The sequence below is a fragment of the Rhinolophus hipposideros genome, assembly GCF_964194185.1.
Source record: "Rhinolophus hipposideros genome assembly, chromosome: 7".
NCBI classification, from domain to species: Eukaryota; Metazoa; Chordata; class Mammalia; order Chiroptera; family Rhinolophidae; genus Rhinolophus; species Rhinolophus hipposideros.
Window position 1 is genome coordinate 79433192 of NC_138053.1, and position 21932 is coordinate 79455123.

General features: G+C 38.6%; 1 protein-coding gene and 1 pseudogene across 5 annotated transcripts; one reads left to right on the forward strand and one right to left on the reverse strand.

Annotated features, from left to right (window-relative positions):
• Nucleotides 1–1177: 1177 nt before the first annotated feature.
• On the reverse strand, nucleotides 1178–17617 carry SUB1 (SUB1 regulator of transcription). 4 transcript variants are annotated; one of them, XM_081054261.1, is made up of 6 exons: nucleotides 17529–17575; nucleotides 16655–16846; nucleotides 14869–14941; nucleotides 12185–12307; nucleotides 5856–5964; nucleotides 1178–4180 (listed from the first exon to the last, which is right to left on the reverse strand). In XM_081054261.1, exons 3-6 carry the CDS (start codon nucleotides 14938–14940, stop codon nucleotides 4101–4103), a joined length of 384 nt encoding a protein of 127 aa, XP_080910387.1. In that variant the 5' UTR covers nucleotide 14941; nucleotides 16655–16846; nucleotides 17529–17575; the 3' UTR covers nucleotides 1178–4100. The 4 variants fall into 4 exon arrangements, with proteins under 4 accessions (XP_080910387.1, XP_080910386.1, XP_080910385.1 ...); XM_081054260.1 differs by lacking the exon at nucleotides 16655–16846 and having other exon boundaries at nucleotides 17529–17617; XM_081054259.1 differs by lacking the exons at nucleotides 16655–16846; nucleotides 17529–17575 and having other exon boundaries at nucleotides 12185–12301; nucleotides 14869–15085.
• LOC308500096 (enhancer of rudimentary homolog) lies at nucleotides 6321–6768 on the forward strand (annotated as a pseudogene). Its single transcript has one exon. The product of its transcript is annotated as an enhancer of rudimentary homolog (transcript).
• Nucleotides 17618–21932: the final 4315 nt, after the last annotated feature.

Sequence of the window (21932 nt, forward strand, 5' to 3'; positions counted from 1 at the left end):
GCAAAATGGATTAATCCATTCCAGACCTTTAAAATCAACCCCTAAAACTGCAAATTTAGCATGAATTTTATTATCTAATAACATAGATCCATAAAATTTACAACGTTCGTTAACCGAAATGTTCATCAATGGAGACGTTCGAAAACCTTGGTACCACTGTACTTATTTGGAAAATAAATCCAGAGTGGGACCTATTAGAAGACTTGGGCTTAAGTGGGAAGAGGGTCAAAGTGGAGCTTCATTATCACTTTCCAAGACACATGAGCTACTACACACACATTTTAGTTAAGTTCTGATTTGGATGGTAGGAAAAGCACTTTGTGATAGTGTTTCTTTTACCAAGGAAGGTTATTGTAGTTATAGTACCCTACTGTTGAAATTCAGGATAAGTGATTTTTTTTCTGGCCGTTAAAGAAGTGGCCTAAATCATTTCCAAGCTAAATTATTCAGCAGAAAGATAAACTATTTAAAACTATCAGGAGCCAAAGAGGGAAATTAAAAGAGAGGAACGTTTCACTTTCATTAGAAACATTAACAGGTCAGTGTTAATCTACGATTAGAATGGCTGTAAAAGCATGTCTGGGAAAGTTTGAACTCTGTCATCGACTTAAAGCAAGTGGTGGGAAAAAGAAGTTATCTTTTACTCAGATGGACATTATGTCTTGAAAGAGCTGTTATACAGTAAATAATTCCATATAAATTTTTAATGTTTCATGCTTTCCAAACCCCTTTTCTATCCTTTTTTTCTACACCTTTGACCATTCTACAAAATTGTAAAGTCAGTGATTGTATAAATTTCAAGTACTATTATTTTCTTTTTCTTGACTGGATTTTTGAGTCAATCAGTTTTACTAAAACACAAATTTGCAGTTAAGTGAAGCAAAATAAGAGTCATAAGGCATCTAGTATACAGCTAAGTATACCAAGGAATAATCAGACTGCAAAACATTCATAGGGTAAACAAATGAGAAGACAATGTATACCTTAGTATTTGCATTTTTCCATTTGGATCAGGTAGACCACGTGATCCCAGACGTCCTCAGATTCAACTTGCTACGGCTAATTCATATTCCAGAAGCATTCACACAGAAAGGCATTCTATTTGTTAGTAAAACCCATTCAATGAATAACGTAACCATTCATCTTCAGGTTTGTGAAACTGAGATGACACATAGTGCACATTTCTTATTTTTATTTCAACATTTAAAACATTCACAGATGGAGCATTATGTTCACTGACATCTCCATGGAAGATGTACCAAACAAAGCATACAGCTATTCCACAATTACAGAATTACATTTGTGACTATGTGAATGTTTACCCCTAGAGTTTATCTGCAAAAACATCACTTAAAAAAAATATATACACAAAAAACGTTTGAGTGTTTCACTGGATTAATTCCCATAAAAAGTGAATAACAAAGAATATCAGGAAAGGTACTTAAAAAGATTAGCCAGCACTTTAATATTTCACTTATATAGTACTCTTCTAACATACCTCTACCAGGAACAATTAATTCTCAATTCTTTTTTTCTCAATAAACGAGGCCAAGATGTACATAAGATTTTATTTTCGTAAGCCTTTTTTCCCCAAAACCATTATATAGACTAGGTTGATCATCACGGGATCTTGACTAGTTAATGAGGTAGGATTATTCTTCAAAAGTTCTCAAGCATTTATGAAGCAAAACAAAAGAGAATAATCAAATTATATAGTTTTTCTTTTTCAGTGGTTGTTCTTTTAATAAAATGCCAAGGGCACTGGAAATTATTCAAATGCTGCTTGTACTTTGAAAGACAAAGCGTAAATAAAACCCCATTAGAAAAGCCCTGCTAGAGTACATTCAAGGCTGGCATTAATTAAATTCATTTTGGCATTACAAGGGTGGAAAGGGCTGACCCAAAATGCCAAGCTTTCTTTCTGAAGAAATCTTACCAAGAATAGCTTAAACAGATAACAAAAGCACCTATCTTTTCTTTTCAGTCCAAGTTAATTTGGTTGATTTTAACCCAGTTCTCATCCTTTCCTATACACAAAGATTAATAATTTCTATATATTGCATATCCATAATGTTTAAATGAATTTAGCAGTCAACTTACCAAATTCTTCCAGAGAAACACTCCTTATGTGAAGGTTAATGACATAAACTAAACAGTTAGAAAATGCCTAGGTAATAGATTTCAGCACCATCTCTGTATTAGCAGATTGTTTCAAACTGCATACACCCCTTAAATTCATATACACCTAGGAAACGTAACCATTATCCCCTCTCTATCTACACCAAAATCAAAGTTCTATGTTCTAACTACCCTTCCTGTATAGATAAGGAATACTTTACAAATCTCCCCAATTAATAGGACACATAGGTTTCCAAAACAGGGATAAAGTTACCAATCAAGTATTATTTGTCTAAAATATGTTATTTTGAACACTTTGGTACCTATTATTTGATGAAGGCTAAAATAGCAGAAGAGAATTTATTTCCCCAATTACACACCTATTAGGGTTACTGCTAAAAATACTTAAAATCATCTTTAAAAAAAAAAAAAAAGTAAAAAAAACCCTTAAAACAGAATAGCTGCTAAATACTGATAACTAACTGTACGTGGCCTGGCAGATGGTTTCAAAACCCAGTCTTTGAAATTCTACTGTAAAAATGTTCTAGACATAGTAATAAAACTTGAAATATATAGTGCAACTCTCTGATGTGGCAGTAACCATTTGAGATCAGCTACCAAAAATAATTTGTCAACAAGATGTTTTTACACGTCTTTAAACCTTGTTACTATTCTATCTAGAATTGTGTCCTATCAATGTGATCAAAATATCATGTTATCATTTAGTTTGTAGATAATTCCTTTGTCTTCACTGTCTTCTTCAACTTCAGTGATAGCTCCCTTACATTCTTTTCCTAAGGCACACCACGCCCTCCTTATTGCTGCAAAGCCTCTGAAGTCTGTGCCTCTGTCTGTCTCCTTTGTCGTTATGGTTCAATGAAAATCATTTCAGAGTGCCTGCTAAAACTTAGTAACATTAAAGTCCAGTAGATAAACTGCAAAAGAACCAAGTCTACTGAAGCAGAGGCCAAAAAAGTATAGCTTTTTCCCCTAAAAGCTGACCACATTACCTATGACAGTAAAGCTCAGTGATATCTCTAGCTATATATAATCCATACTCAATGTTATAAAATAAATGTTAGGCCAGTAAGCTTTCACAATTTTTATTAAATCCTAGTCTAATTTAACAATATCTGATTTCATAGACATCATCCTATGGTGAATATGTTTAATAAGTGAAAGCAAATCAGACATCTAAGTCATTATTTTCTGCAGACCAAGCAATAAGATAACAACTACACAGAACACTACAGGTAATGACATACACTTACTTGCTCAGAGTTTTCATAAAAGCCATGTGGTTTATCAAACTATATCTCCTAATATTTAATACAGTAGAATTAGTGATTGTAGTCCTCGTGTAATATTTTAATTACAAGTACCTTATTGAGATATCTAACATTTCGACAGTTGCATTGACTTTCCAGGTTAGCATAATATACTCAAGAAAAAGAGCAAAAAGTGAAATGACAACTGAACATGACAAGTTATTAAAGGAAAATAAAGATAAAAAGGAGAAAGTAAAAAATATCACTGGGGTAGAAAAATCAAAGTCTAGACATTTGGTTGGAAGAAAACAGATGAACCATGGATTTCACAAATCAAAAGTTTATAAATTCAGTACAATACAAATCCTTTTGAATGTAAAAGCCAAGTTGAAATTAAGTGTCTATAAACTGATAACTTTTGGCCTTAAACAGTATCAACTCTTCTGATCAAAGAAGGCCACAACAGTTAAGATTGTATTACTTGATTTTATTTTACACTAGGTGGTGGGCACAAAGAAATCTTCCTTAATAAAGTTGACAATTAGTTTCATTCAGAACATTTTTAATAATGAACATTAAAAAAAAGTATTCTTACAAATTCTTCTGCAATCCAAATATACAATAGCTTGGAAAACAACGTTTAGAAAACAAAAGCCAATGTAAAAAGACAGATTAAAACAACTAGAACAGTACAGGTTTTATATGGCTCTGATTTTACAGTTTTCTTACTGCATCATCAATGTCAGAAATCTGTTCCTTCAGCTGGCTCCACTGCTCAGGATTTAAAGAAATACCTAAAACAAAGTTTTAAAAATCAAAAGTTGAAAATCTATTTAAGCTTTTTTGAGGACTTTCATACTTCCAACTAACATACTGTTTTATCAAAATTGCCATTTTGAATAGCACAACGGTATAATATTGAGAATAAAATCTCTTAATTTGTTAATTACAGACTCATCGTGATTACCTGAGCATATCAATCTTACATCCAATTTTACTTCCAACATCAACACTACATCCTGCATAACATATTATTCCCAGTGAGAACAAATAATGAAGATGTATCTCACAAACGATTGCAAACTAGCAGGCTAAGTGGCCAGGTCCAGATTTGGTGTGTGACACCCGGTTTCTATACCCAGTTGGTTCCAACATTTGCTCAAAATTTCCAAAGGAAATGAAAGTGAATGAATGTGCTGAGTTCTTCCAGAAGCATTCATTTCACTTTGGAAAAATCCCTGGAATATGATCCATACAGGACTTCTCAGAATGTACATACTGGATAAGAATGCATTCTGAAGTCATGCCGTCAGGATTCAAATCCCAGCTTGACTGGGATTTGTATGACCTTAAGACAATTGCATTACCTCTGAACTTCCATTTCCTCACCAGTAAAATGGTACTTATTCAAATGGTTGCTGTAAATGGTTAAATTAGCTGATCTGAATTAAAAGTTTAGCCTATAACCCGGCACGTAAGTAAACACTTAAACTGTCAGCAAATGACAAGTCTTTCCTATTTAAAATATAAAAGAACTTTGTACTTTAAATTTCCAATATTTTAATACCTATTTCTAGAGAAATAAACTAGAATTAAAGAATTAATGTATTTCTCAGAAATACTGGTGGGAGGCCATGAAATTCAGAGAGAGGAGGAGAATGTACAGGGACAACACCTAAGCAAGGCTTTAAAGATACCCAAATGGTTTTAGTAAACGTTTACAGGAACAAGAAATCTGGCATTGGCCACAATGGAACACCTTGAATGACCAATCCAGAAGCAGCCAGAACACGAAAATGTTAAAGGGTATGAAAACACAGAGATTAAGTTCAATAAGCCTAAAAACTGCATGAAGCAAACAAGTGGTACCTTTCAAAACAACATGCAGGCAGAAGAGAAGACAATAAGGAGGCATTTTTTTCATTAGCTAAGGATCAACCTGAAGCAGCAGCTAACTACCCAAATATACGAATTTATGTTGGTACACAAATAATCTCTAGCTATTTGGTGCATGAATCAAGTATGCTTTTATGATGCTGACAGGCTTGGGACTAGATGAGGCACAAATATAAGATGACGAAAGCCCACTTAAAAGATACCATCCTAAAGAATATTCAGGATGAAACACTGTAAACCAGGCTTTTCCATTTGATTTTACAGCTTTCCAGAGAGTGCCTAGTCATCACGTCAGAATGTCAATCTGTTTTTTTTAAGTTACAGTCAAATAAATTAGCAGCCAATTGGAGTGATATTAGGGGTATTATTTTTTCTGAGTTGCATTCCAACAGCTAAATTTAAGACAAAGTAACTTACGCATCATATCAAAAAACCTACAGAAAATAGTGAACCAACTGAATGAGGATCTTTCCAATGCTCCGCAGATATTTCAATTTCAAATAAAGTAGGTTATTTAGATAATTTTTAATTTAGCCCCAACATTAGAACCAAATTCAGGAAATTAAATCTCACCTTTTCTTCCTGGTTTCATTTCACCTTCTGGATCCATCCAATATTCTCTAATGTCAATTAGGACTTTCCCTTTAAAGTCTCGAACGCTGACGTACCTCATCTTTCCAATCTGCAAAAGAAACAAAACATAAAACGGTATTCATTTCAACAGTCATGTCCATATTTATATTCACAACTTACTACATACTCTGTCTACCCTGAATCACAAAAATAACTATTTTCAGTATCAAAACTACAACCAGAAGAAATGTCTCCATTAAAAAAATCTTTTGAAAAAGGTGGAATTAAATAAGCACACCTCACATTTCCAATCATTTTATATTAAAAGAATCTTTTTGTAAAATAGTACAACCATTATGGAAAACAGTATGGACATTACTCAAAAAGTTGAAAAGAGGACATATGATCCAGCACCCCTCTTCTGGGTATGTATCTAAAAGAAATGAAAGCAGGGTCTTGAAGAGATATTTATTTGCACACTCATATTCATAGCACCATTGCTTACAAATAGCTGAGAGATGGGAGCAACCCAAGTGTGCATCTTCAGATAAAGAAAATGTGGAGTGCCGGCGGCAGCTGCAGTGAAAGAGTTTGGCGCGATGTCTCACACCATTTTGCTACTACAGCCCACCAAGAGGCCTGAAGAAGAACTTACGCCGACTATGAATCTGTGAACGAATGCATGGAAGGCATCTGTAAAATGTCTGAGGAACATCTGAAGAGAATGAGTCATATCAGCCCCTCTATCACATATGGTATCAGCCAGTTGTTTGATTTTATAGATGACCTGGCAGACCTCAGCTGCCTTGTATACCGAGCAGATACCCAGACATACCAGCCTTATGACAAAGACTGGATTAAAGAGAAGATCTATGTGCTCCTTTGTTGGCAGGCCCAACAGGCCAGAAAATAGTTGTGTTAGAAGCGTTAAGCGATGGGGTGGGTTTGGAACACAGGTGTGCACAGCGTGCTGTCATGGAAGCTCTGTATTATAGTAATCCTGTTTCCATTTTGATACACTCTAGCAGGACTGAATGTGTTAGATGAAAAGTGAGCATCTGGTTCAATCTGAAATCCCCATCACCCCCCCCTTTTTCCCCTTCCTTTTTTTACTTAGACATTTTTATGATTTTGGTGGAAGTTGTTCTTTGTCAGTTAATGTTGTTTCCAGTCCTTCAAAAATTGTTCATGCCTGCTTTATAACATTCACGGTACTAACCCTTCCTCAAGTTGGAGTGAGGGGTGGTCACACAGTTTAATTAGTTATGTCCTCAAAATAGTCTTGGTGAAAAACAAACAAATGTTCTTTAGTTAAAAAAAAAAGAAAGAAAACATGGTAAATACAATACATACAATGGAGTATTATTACTCAGCCTTACACGGGAAGGAAATCCTGTCACATGCTACAACATAAGTGAGCCTGAGGACATTATACTGAGTGAAAGAAGCCAGTCACAAAAGACACCATGTTTCCCCCAAAATAAGACCTAGCTGGACAATCAGCTCTAATGTGTCTTATATTAATTTTTGCTCCAAAAGACGCATGAGAGCTGTTGTCCGGCTAAGTCTTATCTTTGGGGAAACACAGTACGTAATTATGATTCCACTTATATAAGGTGCCCACAGTAGTCAAATTCACAGAGACAGAAAATAGAAGGGTGGTTACCAGGGACTGGGAGGAGGGGATAAAGCGGAAGGTATGTTTAACAACTGTTTAATAGTTTTGCAAGATGAGAAAGTTCTGGAGATCTGTTTCAGAATGTGAACATACTTAACAACTACTGTACGCTTAAAAAATGGTTAAGATGGTAAATTTCATGTTGTGTTTTTTTACAGTAAGTCATTAGAAAGCAAAATCTTACAGTAAAAACTACAACTAAAGGAATTCATAGATTCAACTACATTGCTTTAGCAACCATCCTGAACATAAGAATCCTGAGCTCGTCAGTAACAACAGGAGAAAGCTTTTCCCTTTAGATATCCACTTCAAGTAATATCTTGAATACGCTTCACTCAGTCTCAAATTAAGAATTTAAAACCATCCCCAGAAAACTATTTTTCATAAATTTTATACTGCTGTTCACACAAACTACAAATTCCACAGGAAGGTAAAGGCTTTAACAAAGTATCTGCAAGCACTTTCCAGGAAGTCTTCTGCTGCTGTAGTATACTCATAGGGCCTAGCACTTAAACTAAGAAATCACTTTCTGATCAAAACCTATAAAAACCTCTATCTATTGCTTACTTATTCTAAAACTACTCTTCAATCTTAATGACAAAACTAGCTATGATTTTTGTGCTTAAAACACATCATCATGTAAAAGTTCTGGGTTTGGCTCCATCTCTTTCCTTACCAAACTGTCTTTTATTGGGATACCAAGTATGGCTGTAGTAGAATCACAGTGGTGCTGACGACACAAGCACACATTTATGGCTTCCATATTGCCTACATCTTCTTAGAGTTTTTCTTGTCTCAGTTACGTCTTATTCATTTTCCTTTAGTTTTTCATTCCCAAATAAGTTTCTTGTCCTGCTAGTGTGCCCCCTACTTCCAAGGGCACACTAAAAGAGAGAATTATTTCTACTAATAAAATTCACATTGCCTCCTCTAAAAATCACTCGTGATTTCTTGGTCAGCTTTAATGGCTTATTTTTTAATCAATCTTCTTTGTATCCCCTAGTATCTATCATACTGAGTTCCCAGTAAAAACTGTTTTAATGGATGAATTGAATAAGACAAAAATAAATGTCACAGTGAAACTGTCAGTAGTGGTTTATAATACTAATTTAATAACTCTAAAAAGTGTATAAGTATCTTAGGTAGCTACAGCATTGAACTAAACATTTTTAACTTTAGTTTTTATAGTAAGCCCATGAGCTAGTTGAGTAGATAAAATTAAAATATACTGAAAACTAATAAAATAATATCGATTAGGTTAAGTCAAATAAGAGTTCAGTGTAAGCTTAAGCAAACGGAAGAGCTTTTATTTAGATGGTGGAATTTGACCTTGAAATATGACAAGTCATTAAATAAATAAAAGGGAGAAAAAAGTGACAAGGACATAGAGGGGAGAAAGAGAAAGACACAATACTGGTGAGATTTAAGAACAGGCTGAATAGACTGAACTATACTGAAGAGGACTTTTAAAACTAAGGAGAATTCTGAAACCTTTATAGGTTCTTGGACCATAGACAAAAAAACAAACAAACCCAGAAGCAGAAAAATATTACTACTACTATCTTCTGCAAGGCTCATATGCCTGAGAAATCTGAAAACCAACAACAGGGTCAAACCTCTAAAATCTCACTAGAAAAATGGTATTTAAAAAAATCAAGACTGAAAGCAAACATTTTTTAAAAAAGAGACAAGTATAATACATTACAAGTATATTAATGGCCTTTACCATTCTTATATTAGAAATAAGCACTCAATTATTTTATGTAAAGTACACAGTACAATAAACACACAAGAAATGGTTAGCTAACTACTTTAATTTCTACCTTTGCTCCCTAGAAACTTCTTGGAAGCTCCCTCATCCACAATTTCAATGAGATGAGTGAGTTGGAAGTATTTTTGTTTGCTAACGATTAACATAGTAAGGGGCATTTTCTCCCTCCCAAACATAGCTGACTATCCACATATTCAAAATTTTGTACATCTACAATTTGAAGTCCCTAATCACTTTTCAAATAACTTGTGTTTATATACACTAAATAAGAAACTAAAAAACTCAAAGTAGAGAAAAAGTATAAATCAGTAAACTGATTCTCTAAAATTTGTAACGTTTCAGACACCACCAGCACCAAAGAGCTGTGGTTGGAAGGAAGGGAAAATCTGGAGACACACACTAATGCAGCTCCACCAAAATTTGAGTCTATTATAACCTAAAACTAACTGCACATTTTGTATACTATCCCTCAATATATCCGTGTTCATTTTAACGTAAGTTTTATTAACGCAAATCTCCAAATAAAGATGGGCCCTACAGAAAAATGCACCATGTTTATCCCATGACTTTCATTCTCCCAACCAGAGCAGCAAAACCACAGCAGTATGTATAGTCACTCCAGAGCTTAAGTAATAGTGGCATTAGAGGAAGTAGAGAAAGAAGGATTGTCCCTAAGATCAGGAACAAGACAAGGAGGTCTGCTCTCACCACTGTTCTCACTCCTTTCAATACTGTACTAGAAATGCAAGCAATAAAGAAAGAAAAAGAATGAAAAAGATGACATAAAACTCAACAAACAATCATATAAACATAAGTCTCTAAAAATTACATAGGAACATTATAAAGTATATATATAAAATTACGCACATTTGTATTTTGTTATGTAATATACATCTTTTTCTAGCAATAAACTGGAAAAGGAAATTTAAAAATTTATGATACAATCAAAAAACAAAAATACTTAAGAATTAACAAAAGATTGTGCAAGGTCTCTTGCACAATCTTTTGTTAATTTATTCTTGAAACAAAAATTCAAAATAAATCTAAATAAATGGGAGAGACATACCATGTTCCTGAATTAGAAGACTCAATACTGTCAAGTTGCCTCTTCTCCCAAAATCAATCTTAGCTTGGGACCCAGCAGATACATCTGGTATTTAGCCAAAAGGGAATACCCACAAACAGACTTGTACAGAACAGTCATAGAGGAGCTTTATTCCTAATAGCCCAAGACTAGAAATAACCCAAATGTCCATCCAAAGTGAATGAATGAACAAATTATAGTATAATCATACAATGGAATACCACTCAGCAATATGAACAAGCTGATACTCGAAAAATTATGCTGAGCAAAAGCAGCCAGACAAACAATATAGGCTGTATGGTTTCATTTATATGAGGTTCTAGAACAGACAAAATAAATCTATTTAATAGTTATAGAAATCAGATCAGTGGTTTTCTAGGGCAGGTAGTAACTCTAAAGGGAGGCTAAGAGGGAACTTTCTGGGGTGATGGAAATGGCCTCACTACAGGAGTATTTATCACAGCTCATCAAATTATACTTTGTGTGTGTAGTTTATTATATATATGAATTATATTTCAATAAAATTTATTTTTAAAACAGGAATTTGCCCAATAGTCACCTCCTCTCCCTTGAGAAATGAATAAAGCAGAGAAATTCTTAACCATCCCCCCAAAAAACCAGAAAAATAATGACATAGTAGTGTACAGATATAATAATTAAAGTGAAACAATAAAGATCATTGCAATCACATGTCATAGGAAGAAATAACAGAATCAAATGACAGAATGCATATAATTTTACATGCATATAATCTGGAGTTCAACAGGAAAAAAAATAGCATGTACATCACACAGAACAGTAATTCTTAAATTTTTTTGATTCCCTGTCCCCTTTGGGAATCTCATGAAAGTTATGAATAATCCCTTCCAAAAAAAATTTTCAAATAAAAAACTAACTTCATGGACTCCCTAAAGTGCATTCATGAAACTCCATCCACCTCACCCCACCTCCACAGGTTAAGAACATCTGACTCTGTAATGACATAATTTAAAAGCATCGCGTTTATTCTTAAATCATCAAATCAACTAAGGTTGTATTCTTGACCCTAGTGATAACCTACGGAACCTTTGACCCTTATGCCTACCTTTGGGAAAAAATAGGGATCAAAGTCCCCTGCCTCAACCATCCTGCCAAGACAGTTCTCCAGACCATCTTTAATGTCACATAAGTCTGATCTCAGGTAGGTTAAATCCCTATGAAACCAAGTTCTGAAAATTCAGAGCTGAAGGAACCAGACAAAACCAAGCATCTAGTAGTATTTCTTCTCTACCAGGATTCTGCCCAAATCATTCTCGCGTTTAAAAGGTTAATGCAGTGATTGAATTTCCCTTGCTTTACCTCACTATTCAACCTTCTTCTCCACTATGGACAGAGAGGACCTACTTTAGTAAACCCACTCAACTTTTCAGTTTTTACCAAGCCAAAACTAGGCAGGTCATACTGCTGTTTCCTCTCCAATAATACATCCATACTTCACAGGCCAAGAGACCTACCTCCTCCAAACTGCTTTCTAAATGTACAGTTCTCAATTTCCTCTTTTGGATTTCTATAGCTTTTAAATTCACATTGTTTTAAATGTAGCAAAACTACAGACTTCTAGATTTTCACAATAATCTAGCATCCTATGAAGTACTTCCATTTCTACTAACTTGTTCTTATATTTCAATGAATATCCTTAGTCTAGAGGATATAACAAACATAAAAGATTATGCATTATCAGATTAAGGAACTTTCATCCTTCTTCAGACCAAGACAGATAATAAAGCCTCTGGATCTAAGAAAATAACCAACTTTACCTGAAACATGTTATCGTCTCTGCTGCTGCTACTCTGCTTAGAAGATGCCAGGGCTCTTGAAGTTTCACCAGTTTTTTGCTTCTTTACAGGTTTTTCTGGAGTAACTTGCTTTTTCCTCTTTAACTTGAAAGAAAAACATGAATATGGTTGAAATTTGCACACTTAAGAATAAAACATATCTCGTTTGTGGACAAAAAAGGGGTTCACTGCACGAAAAGTGCAGTGAACCAAAAGTAACCTCACAGGGTAATCTGATCACAAATTCTTAACTGGGCAGATCTTGATGGGTAGTCACACCCCAGGCATCTAACTTTGTAGTGTAAGGTTTATCTTTGCCTTAAGCCCTGTTCATTGTTTTTGTGCATCTAGGTTAACACATCTTTGAAATGCTTTTTTTCAGACCCCTGGAAAGATTACCCACCCTCAAGAGAACACATGGTCTAGTTAACGATCCTATAATCCAATCCCTGCCTTGCTTTCTCTCACCTTCATATAATCTTCCTTATGTTCCCATCTTAATTCCAAATGTACAAAAGAAACTGCAACACTGTTATTCTCCAGGGCATCTGAGGTCTTGCTTCCCAGCAAGGTGATCACTTTGGCACAAATAAACTCAAAAATTCTCTACAGGTTTGGACGTTTCTTACGTTAACAGGTTCAAAAGATCCCATTACTTTTTAAGACTTAAAGAATCAAAAGTCTACATTTATTCATCAAGAAAAAAACAAATATATACGTGGGCAAGTTTCACTTGACAATACAACTTTGAAACTAACCTAGCACTGGTATGTAATAGTGTTTTCAAACTGTTCTCAGGAGCCCCAAAATACTTCAGGCATTAGAGTGCAATTAACCTGAGAGAGTTATTTTATAAACTAGGATCTCATATAAGGTTTGTTTGGGAGAAACAAAAAAGGGGAAGGTGGGGTGCGGGTAAAGGTAGCCTGCTGCGTTTTGAAACCACTGGCCTACTAAAGCTACAAAGGGGATATACTAATTAGGAAGAATACAACCAACTTATTCCATTCTAGGATATGATTATTTATGCTCTACCTATTCCAAAAGGGACTTAAACTGGCTTTAGGAATTATGTGTAGGCAAAACTAAGAAAGCTATTTTGTACTGCGAACTAGAAGCCAACAACTCAAGAACATCTTCACCACACAAAAATCACTGAAGATAAACAGCAATGTGTTAGACTAGCATTCAAAATCAAAACAATGTTTTAAAAGCGGCATTATTATAAATGCTTTTTATACAGCCTCATTCTCAAAATGAGCTAACAGCCCATGAAAACCAGTAGAGTTCCCAGCCCAAACAGTAGAGGGCAGTCATGTTCCTTACTGGAAAGCATAAACTATTTTAAAGTTTTACTAAATTAGATGTAACTAAATAAAATATAGTATACACAAGTATATGAACAAAAATAATGTATTTAACGTAAGTACTCATAGGATTAATAGTACTATTTGGGACAAATAGCAAAAATTAACTCGGCTCAATAAGCAAAAGCAATTATTCTTTACGTCAGGGTCTCGATATTTCCTGTGGACTAACACACACCTAGCACATAAAAGATCAATAAAAATTTGTTAAATGAACATATTCAAATGCTATATTGGGTTCAAGTAAAAAATTAAGAAATTTCCTTCTCGAATCTATGTATGTCCTCGGAAGCCTTGCTTCAATCTTCCAGGTGATAATACATTCTGTATTTCCCTATCAAGATCCATCGTCTCCAAGATTCTCCCATAAGGCCTCTTGTAACTAACTGCCAACTAAGCTCAGAAACACAACTATGTAAGTTTCTAGGAGATAAAGGACAGTTCTGTGTGGAAGGAAGACCTGGCAAATGTGTGAGGTGCGCGGTTACAGGAGCGCAGTTGTCAAAAATGGGTAATTTCCTATTAGCTTAGCTGGGTGTTGATTTAACCCAAAGGCAGGGGACCACAGTAAATAATATTCTAACTTAAAATGTACCAAGCCTTCAAATATATGGTGATGGAAGAACTGACTCTGGGTGGTGAACACACAATGGTATTTATAGATGATGTTATACAGAATTGTACACCTGAAATCTATGTAATTTTACTAACAATTGTCACCCCAATAAATTAAGAATAAAGAAGCTTCCAGTAAAGGAAGGCAGAAGGAATCCATCAAAGTGCACAAAAATAAATGTGGAATTATGTAATATTGTAAAAAAAAAAAAAATGTACCAAACCTACATTTTAAGTAACTCTTGTGGGCTGGATAAACATCAATGGCTGAGAAGGCTGTCAAAAACGACCTCTGCATGCAGGGAGTTCAGGTAATTTGGATCAACTACTACACTTAAAAGCCCTACCGATTAGGCAGACTTCTAAATAATGGCAAATGGAGGCTTTGGCCTAATTCTAATGCTACTCCCCCAGCGTCTAAGGCAGTGGTTCCACAGCTTCAGGGTCCTCAACAGACCTGTTAAGTCTAAAGATGTGCTCAAGTCTGATTTAGGAGCTAGAAGTGCGCGTGTACATACACTCTAGGCATTTTAGTCAAGCAGTCCAGGGGCCATTCACACTTTCAGAAACACCCGTCCAGGCTCTCATTTAAAGAGTCTGATATGCCTGCTCCCCTTCAGAACTAAATATGGCAATATTGCTCAATTAAATATCACGGAAATGACATGACGCAGTAATAGTCACCTTTTTGTCAACTTCACTGTCAGAATCACTGCCAGAAGAGCTTGAAGAAACAAGTTCCTTTGATTTAGGCATTCTGAAAGAAAAATACATTATGTAGATAATTTATGATTGTTCTATTACCTTCAATTTAACTCTCCCCAATCAAAAATTTAAGAAGTTCCATGGTTCATTCTACCATTGGGTGGTACTGGAGTAGTTATACTGAGCACATGCTAGAATTTACACTCTAACCTATGCTCTTCCAAGTTGAAAATAACATGCAGAATAAAGTGTTCTGAACCCAGCAAGGAGAAAGAACTAAATGTCATACACATCTCACACTCCTACACCTCTTTCTCAAAACCAATGGGTCTTTTTATACTTCATTTTAGCGGGGTTAGATGTTTATGGGTAGGGCACAGTGCAAGCAGCAGCTGACAGCAATCACAGAAATATGAATAATTCCTCAGTGCTGCTATTTTCTCACTGATGAGACCTAACATAAAATTATTCACTGCAGGAAATGACAACATTCACACAACACGAGGAACAGATGCGCCATACAGAGGTTGATATCTAGTTAAATTGCCATTATAATCCTATTTTTTCATATTTTATGTACATTAATTTTCTTTGACTTTTTGACCACGCCCTCAAATAACAAATACTACTAATTCAGAGTTCACCGAGTTATACATAATTCACACTTCATTATATTTTACACTTATTTTCTACTCTGGAATACAACTAAAATTTGAAGTCTTCTTATGGGAGAAACAAAACCTTTCCTCCAATCCCACCTGAGACTCTCGTTCCTTAGGGCCCCCCAGACAGAGGTACGTAGCCCAGTGCCTTCCTTTCTAGTGGATTTTACTGCATCCCTGAGTCCAGCAAGGTAGAGAGCCATAGCATCTACTTCTGCAGGGATTTTTTTTTTTAAAGCCTAAATCCCAAATTTCAATTCCAAGGCATGCTGTCTCTCTTTTCAAGGCACTTAACAACATGAGGTTTTTTCAAACACTTATTATCAAAGTATCTTTAGCTCTCTATCTCCCAAGATACGAAGTCATATTAATTTTTGTATGCCCTAAAGGGCCCAATATACACAACACACAGTCTGTAAATATTTGAATAAAGGCAGGAAAAAGATTTCATTTTTCTCCTCAAAATAATCACCAATAACGTAGCACTGTAGACTAAACGTGTGTTATCTCCGACACTGCATGTGTTCCGCGATAGGAGGTCAAGGTTAAAAGAAGTGGGCCGTCCCAATCCTAACCACTAAATTCAGAACTCCCCAACGACGCTGAGCCGCCGCCATGGTGACTGTAACTGACAAGTTCCTGACGGGAAGGATCCACTTGGAACGGAGCAGCGGTACCCACAGGCACTTTTTATACATCACTCCTGCCATTGCTCCATTTTACAACCTACTCTCCAAATCAGTTTAGTAGTGTTAAAGGCTCCCCGCTAATAATGCCAAGACACTTTCTAAAGGTGATTAAGTTGGACATAACCGATTTTTCACTTTCAAACAGTCAAGCGTAACTATACCATCTGTTAATAAAAGCTGCCTAGGGGCCCGAGACCGTTTCGAAGAACCACCTCCTCTTGAACCCAAGAGTCCATTCAACAAGAAAACAAGATAATGGTTAACTAAATCCAGATTCTGCACTTTTGACAAAAAACATTATTTTTTTTTCCTTAACGGGCCTTTACTGTTTCCTCCCCCCCCCCAAAAGAAGCACGCGTCTAATTCAGCCAAATGACGTTAAGAGCGCTAGGGTAGGATATACACAAAACGCACCTAAAAACAGCGAATGTCGGATGATGGCGTGGGGGAGGTATCGGGAAAGACGCGGTGAAAATAAACCCGGATTACCGGGCGCGTGAATTCGGCCCGACACGAGGGGTTTAACAAGCGCCGCGCCCGGGGAAGAGGGTCGCGCAGCGCCGGGAAGCCTGCGGGCAGCCGGGGCTGGAGGCGGTTAGGCCTGGGCTGGGGGGGGGGACACGTCGGTCCGAGGGGGCGTGCGAGGCGGCGACGAGCGGAGGGACCGGGTGGGGAGAGGAGGGACCAGCACCCAGCGCCATTTTCTTCCCTCGAAGCCTTCGCCACCCCAGCGCGACCGCCGTCCCCCACCCCGGGCCCCCACCCCGGGCCCCCGGGCCCCCGCCGCCCGCCCGCCCTCCTCCGCAGGCTCCCGCCCCCTCGCTCCCCCGCGGCGCCTCCCCACGCGGAGGCAGGGGACGGGGACTCCAGCGAGGCCGCGCGGAGCAGCGGGCCCAGCACGCGCCCCCTCCCGGGCCCCGGCCGCCGCTGCATTGTCCCGGGGGCGCCCCGGCCCCCTCCCCGTGACGCCTCGCGCCCGGCCGCGCCCCGCCGCCCGGGGCCGCCGCACCCGCAGCCCCGAGGCGGTTCCCAGGGGCCAGCTTTGGCGGGGAGGGGCCTGCAGCGCAAAGGATGCGGGGTCGGTGACGGCAGAAGGGATCGGAGACGCAGGCGGGGGTCCGGGGAGGCCGAGGCCGGTAAGGGGGAGGTCAGGCAGCGCCGCCATTTCCCGCGGCCGTGGCCCACGAGACGAGCGGAGGGCAGCCGGCAGCTCGCGGCCCAGCGGGGAGGGTGGGGGGTCGGCCGGATTGGGGGTTTGTGGGGTGGGGGCGGGGTCCCGGGTACTCACGCTCCGCTCCTGCAGTCTAACAATCTAGTGCTCGCTCGCTCGCGACTGACAGACAACCGGACGTGACGGAAGTCAAGAGACGCCGGCTCCGCCCCTCTGAAACACGTGACGGGGCGTGGCTTAGCCGCCGAAACCAACACCGAGACCCTTTCCAGAGCCTTAAAGGAACCGCCCCTCGTCCTGAACGGATGCCTCGAAAGTGAGATGTATTCAGGATTGGGTCAGACCTGTGAGTGAATGAGGGAGTAAATAAAACATGAATAGCGAGCATTGAGCTTTGCACTTATTCCATAAATGTTTCTTGTATTAAAGTGAAGTGTCCATGATGAAAAAGATCCACACTTCTGGCCCATTTAACCAGAAATGACTCCCACCCCCACTCCATTTGACTGGCTGGTAAAATCCAAAGGAAGGGACCTGAATGAAAAGAGACAGCCAAGCAGAGTAAATAGCAAGTGCAAAGGCCTTAAGATCCAGGTAAGTCTGAAAAACAAACCCATCAGATGTAGAACCCCATTGGAGACCAGGGGTTGCACATAGGTGGGGCCCGTACATCAGCTCCCCAGGCTCCGTGCCAAGGCTGCCCAAGTTCTAAGAAGTGCTGGCTCTGCATTGCTGCAGAAGCCCAGTTCTGGCCTTTTTCCAAGATCCAAGACAATACTACTGCCTCTTCGTCCTCACCCATCACTACTGCTACTGATGTCTGTGCCCAGAGAAATGGATCTGAAAGCTGGGGGGAGGAGGTTGTTTTTCCAAGATCACTATACAGGAAATAGTGCAAGTCTATGTAATTATCAAATGAAAGCTACCACTACAAATACTATAAAATTCCATGGAGAGCTGGACCTCTAGATTGGAATAGGGAGTACTTCAAAGAGGAAGACAACCTTAATTTTGACCTCAGGAGATGCGAGCAAATATTTGGAGTGGTAAAAAAGGAAGACTCTGAGCTATACAGGACCACAAAATGAGTAAGGCACATTAAAAGGCTATGAGAAGTCCATCCTATGGGTGTAGAGAGTTGGCACAGAGGAAGAGTAGGACATTCATCTGGAAAAGTACAGTGAAGCCAAACAATAAAGAACCCTAAATGAGATCCAAAGCGTTTGAAATTTATCCCATGTGAAAAAGAGGAGAGTGGGGTGTAGAAGGGTTTTGAGCTAGGACAGTGAAATGTTTAGGAATATCCAAAGTGATATGAAGATTAGGTCAAAGGAAGAAAGCAGAACTGGCAGCTGGGAACGCTGTAGAAGGGATTGCTTTAATTGCCAGGGCGAAAAGTGATCAATTCCTAGAATACCAAAATGACTGGCATGTGGACTTCGTCTCAGCTGAGCTCTCTGTGCATAGCTGGGTCCACAGAAGGAGCACTAGTAATAATAAAAAAGAGAGCTCTGTTTCTAAACTTAAACTCACTGGGTGCAAGCAACTCTGCTTTGAGACCCATTCGCCTGCGTTGAATGCAGAGGGAAGAGAACCGACCTTCCTTCTTTGTCACTGATTATGGTACAGCTGTGGAATTGTGTGGGCTCAATGCACCTACCAAAAATAAACACCTAGGCTTCAATGTGCAGCAAGAGAGGAGGCCTTACCCAGGAGAGGGAGGAGGCCACAAACCCCAGCAGAGCAACATTTGGTAAAACCGGTGCTCATCGGTAGCCATCAGCCCCAGGTCAATCTTGCTCCCTGCAGTAGGAGCTCTGAGAATGCATTCTCATGGCCGCCATAGCAGAGAACATACACGGTGCAGAATCCCAAAATATGAGGAGGGACAACAGATGGCAACGTTGAAGTTGAATTATGTAGAAGCTCAGAATTGCAGGCCTGTGATGCCGTGGAAGGCTGGGAGGGGGGGCGGACCTAGGAGGAGTGGCAGTACAGGGGATGGGGGGGAAGGGGTAATAGTTGAGTCCCCCTTTATGGAACAGTTAGATGCTCGGTTCCCATCCACCCCACCCTCATAGAAGGGAGTTATGTCCTCTCTGGAAAAATTGGAGGGGGATGATATATGTGAAGGAGTTGAAGGGCAAATAGAATACAGAAGACTGAGTCAAAATCTGAACACTAATGTGAAAGCATTCTTCCCCAGACTCTTACCCCGTCTAGCATTATTTGACTTGTAAAAGATTAAATGCACATAAAAATACAAATTAATTCCTTTAAAAAATTTTTCTGAAAGTCTGAATCATAATGAAATAAAAATCACCAAGAAAACATACACTGACACAAGTTGTCTCGGTCCTCCTGCACACCTCCATCTCTCTGTCTCTGTCTCTGTCTCTCTCTCTCTCTCTCTCTCTCTCTCTCTCTCTCTCTCTCTCTCTCTCACACACACACACACACACACACACCTACCTAAAGAAATGGTTGGAAAGGCAAAAGTTTACTTCCATCTGCTTAGAATCTTTGCTGGGCCTCAGAATTAAACTCACATTAGACAAATAAAAAGGAGAAAAGCATACAAATTTATTCAATATAAGTTTTATGTACACCTGAAACTAATATAAAAAATTAATTAAAAAGAATTATCCAGCCAAAAAAAAAACAAAAAAAAAAAGTTTTATGTGACACAGGAGCCCTCATAAGGCAATGAAGACCCAGAGAAGTGGCGAAACCTAAATGCTTTTATAAGAGGTTGAATGGGAGGTAGTTATGGAAAAGTAAATTATGTGGTGAAGGATAGGAAGATAAGAATTATTTGAAGAAGGGCTATTTGTAAGGCATTCTTTCAGTCTCAACTTCCTGTCTTGATGATAAGAATGTTACTTTCTTTCTGGTATAGGAAAGACGTTTTCCCTATCAGAGTTTTATCTCCTGATTTTTAGAGAGAAAAAGGGGAGGAGGATCAGAGTGCCCTTTTACCTGCTGGAGTTTTTTAAGTGCCTTTAGCTCAAAAGTAATTTTGATGTCAATGTTGAGGCCTATTATGAGGTGACATGTTCTGATCTCCTTTAAAATCATGCTTATCATTCAAGGTAACCAAGCACACTTAAATGAATATAGTGTCCTTGGCATCTCATCCCTTGTCCCTTTAACAAAAGGTGTCATTAAGTTTCTGTGTCACTGAGGGAACTGGGCGGTATGCCTGTGGTAGGTTTGGGTTTCGTTTCTCTAAGCCTCTGAGGGAGAACTGTTAAGGAAGTGTAAATTTTAGAAGCAGGGAGATGTAATGCTTTGCCTGCAAATTTAGTTGGCTCATTTTTCTTGGGTGGGGATACTTGGTGAAACTATTAGCAAATCTTCGATCATACGTGATTTTTATTTTTAAAAGAGTAAATATAATTCAAAATATCAACAAAAATAAATTTTTATATTTGACTGAAAGAGAAGGAAAAATTTTATTCACAGAAAAACAGCACTGCAGTTGCTTTTAAATATGAGTTGCTTTTTAAGTAGGAGGGAGACGTATTTCACATGCATGTGTACAGGATGGGTAGGAAATTGCTCCTTTTATAGGAAAATTTCTAGAGGGAACCTTTGGATGTTAAAGAACCCCACATCTGACTTCAGGCCTTGGTCTGGAAGAAATGGATGATACAAAAAGGAAGCTAAATAAATGAACTGAATTTGAAGTATCCAAGGTAAACCAGAAAGGGCGGCGGTTTGGGGAGCAAGGAGAAGAGAAAGATTGAGGGAAACAACTCAGTAACTAGGAAGGACCAAAGCTTGAGGAAGAGACAGCTAGTGAGAAATTCCTGGAATCCTGGCAGGGTTGCCGGGACTTTTAAGTGGTTCCTTCACAGGCATTTTGTTGTGAACATCCTCCATTACTCATTCCTTCTAAAACTTCACAGAAAGGTTTATTCAAGCAGCAGGATATTATTTTGAAATGTTACACAGTGTGGCTCCTGTTCCCAACAATCCCTGCTTTCTCACCCTTACCCTTTTCCCCACTCCCCATTTCCTCAGCTACAGCATTCCACAAGGAGAAGGAAGTTATAGTAGCGCAAAGGGGTCAAATTCTTGGCTTTCAATTTTTGAAATATTAAGATTCCAGGAATAAATTATGGATTCAAAATAATATATAATTAGTCAAATCCTGTTCTTTCGGCCCTTACCCTACCTTTCCTCCCCAACCCCAACCCCCAGATAGACTAGAGAAAGGGAGAGTCAGAGAGAAATGAGATGAGACTTCCCTTCAGGGTCTTGGAAAGGTAGCTCTGTTCCTGTCCCCAGAACAGCCCTGGGGGCAGATCCCTGGAGAATTTGGAGATCCAGGAGCAAAGTAAACCAAGTGCCTTGCTTTCCAGTTGGGCAAGTCCTTGGAAGTCCTCTGTACCCCACAAGGTATGGGTAGAGATGTCTGTGTGGCACGTGAGGATAGCAGGCCTAAGGCAGCCTCATTGAATCCCAGGATTCTGCAGGTGCTCAACTGGCCAAAGGAAGCACAGATGTGACCCTGAC

Excerpts from the sequence above, each read along its gene's own strand:
- SUB1 (XM_081054258.1), bottom strand. The coding sequence starts at position 14,958 with ATGTATTTTTCTTTCAGAATGCCTAAATCAAAGGAACTTGTTTCTTCA. Across the intron at positions 12,308-14,868 it reads ACAGTGAAGTTGACAAAAAG|TTAAAGAGGAAAAAGCAAGT; the intron begins GTGACTATTACT and ends TTTTCTTTCAAG. Across the intron at positions 4,181-5,855 it reads AATGAAACCAGGAAGAAAAG|GTATTTCTTTAAATCCTGAG; the intron begins GTGAGATTTAAT and ends ACTTTGTTTTAG.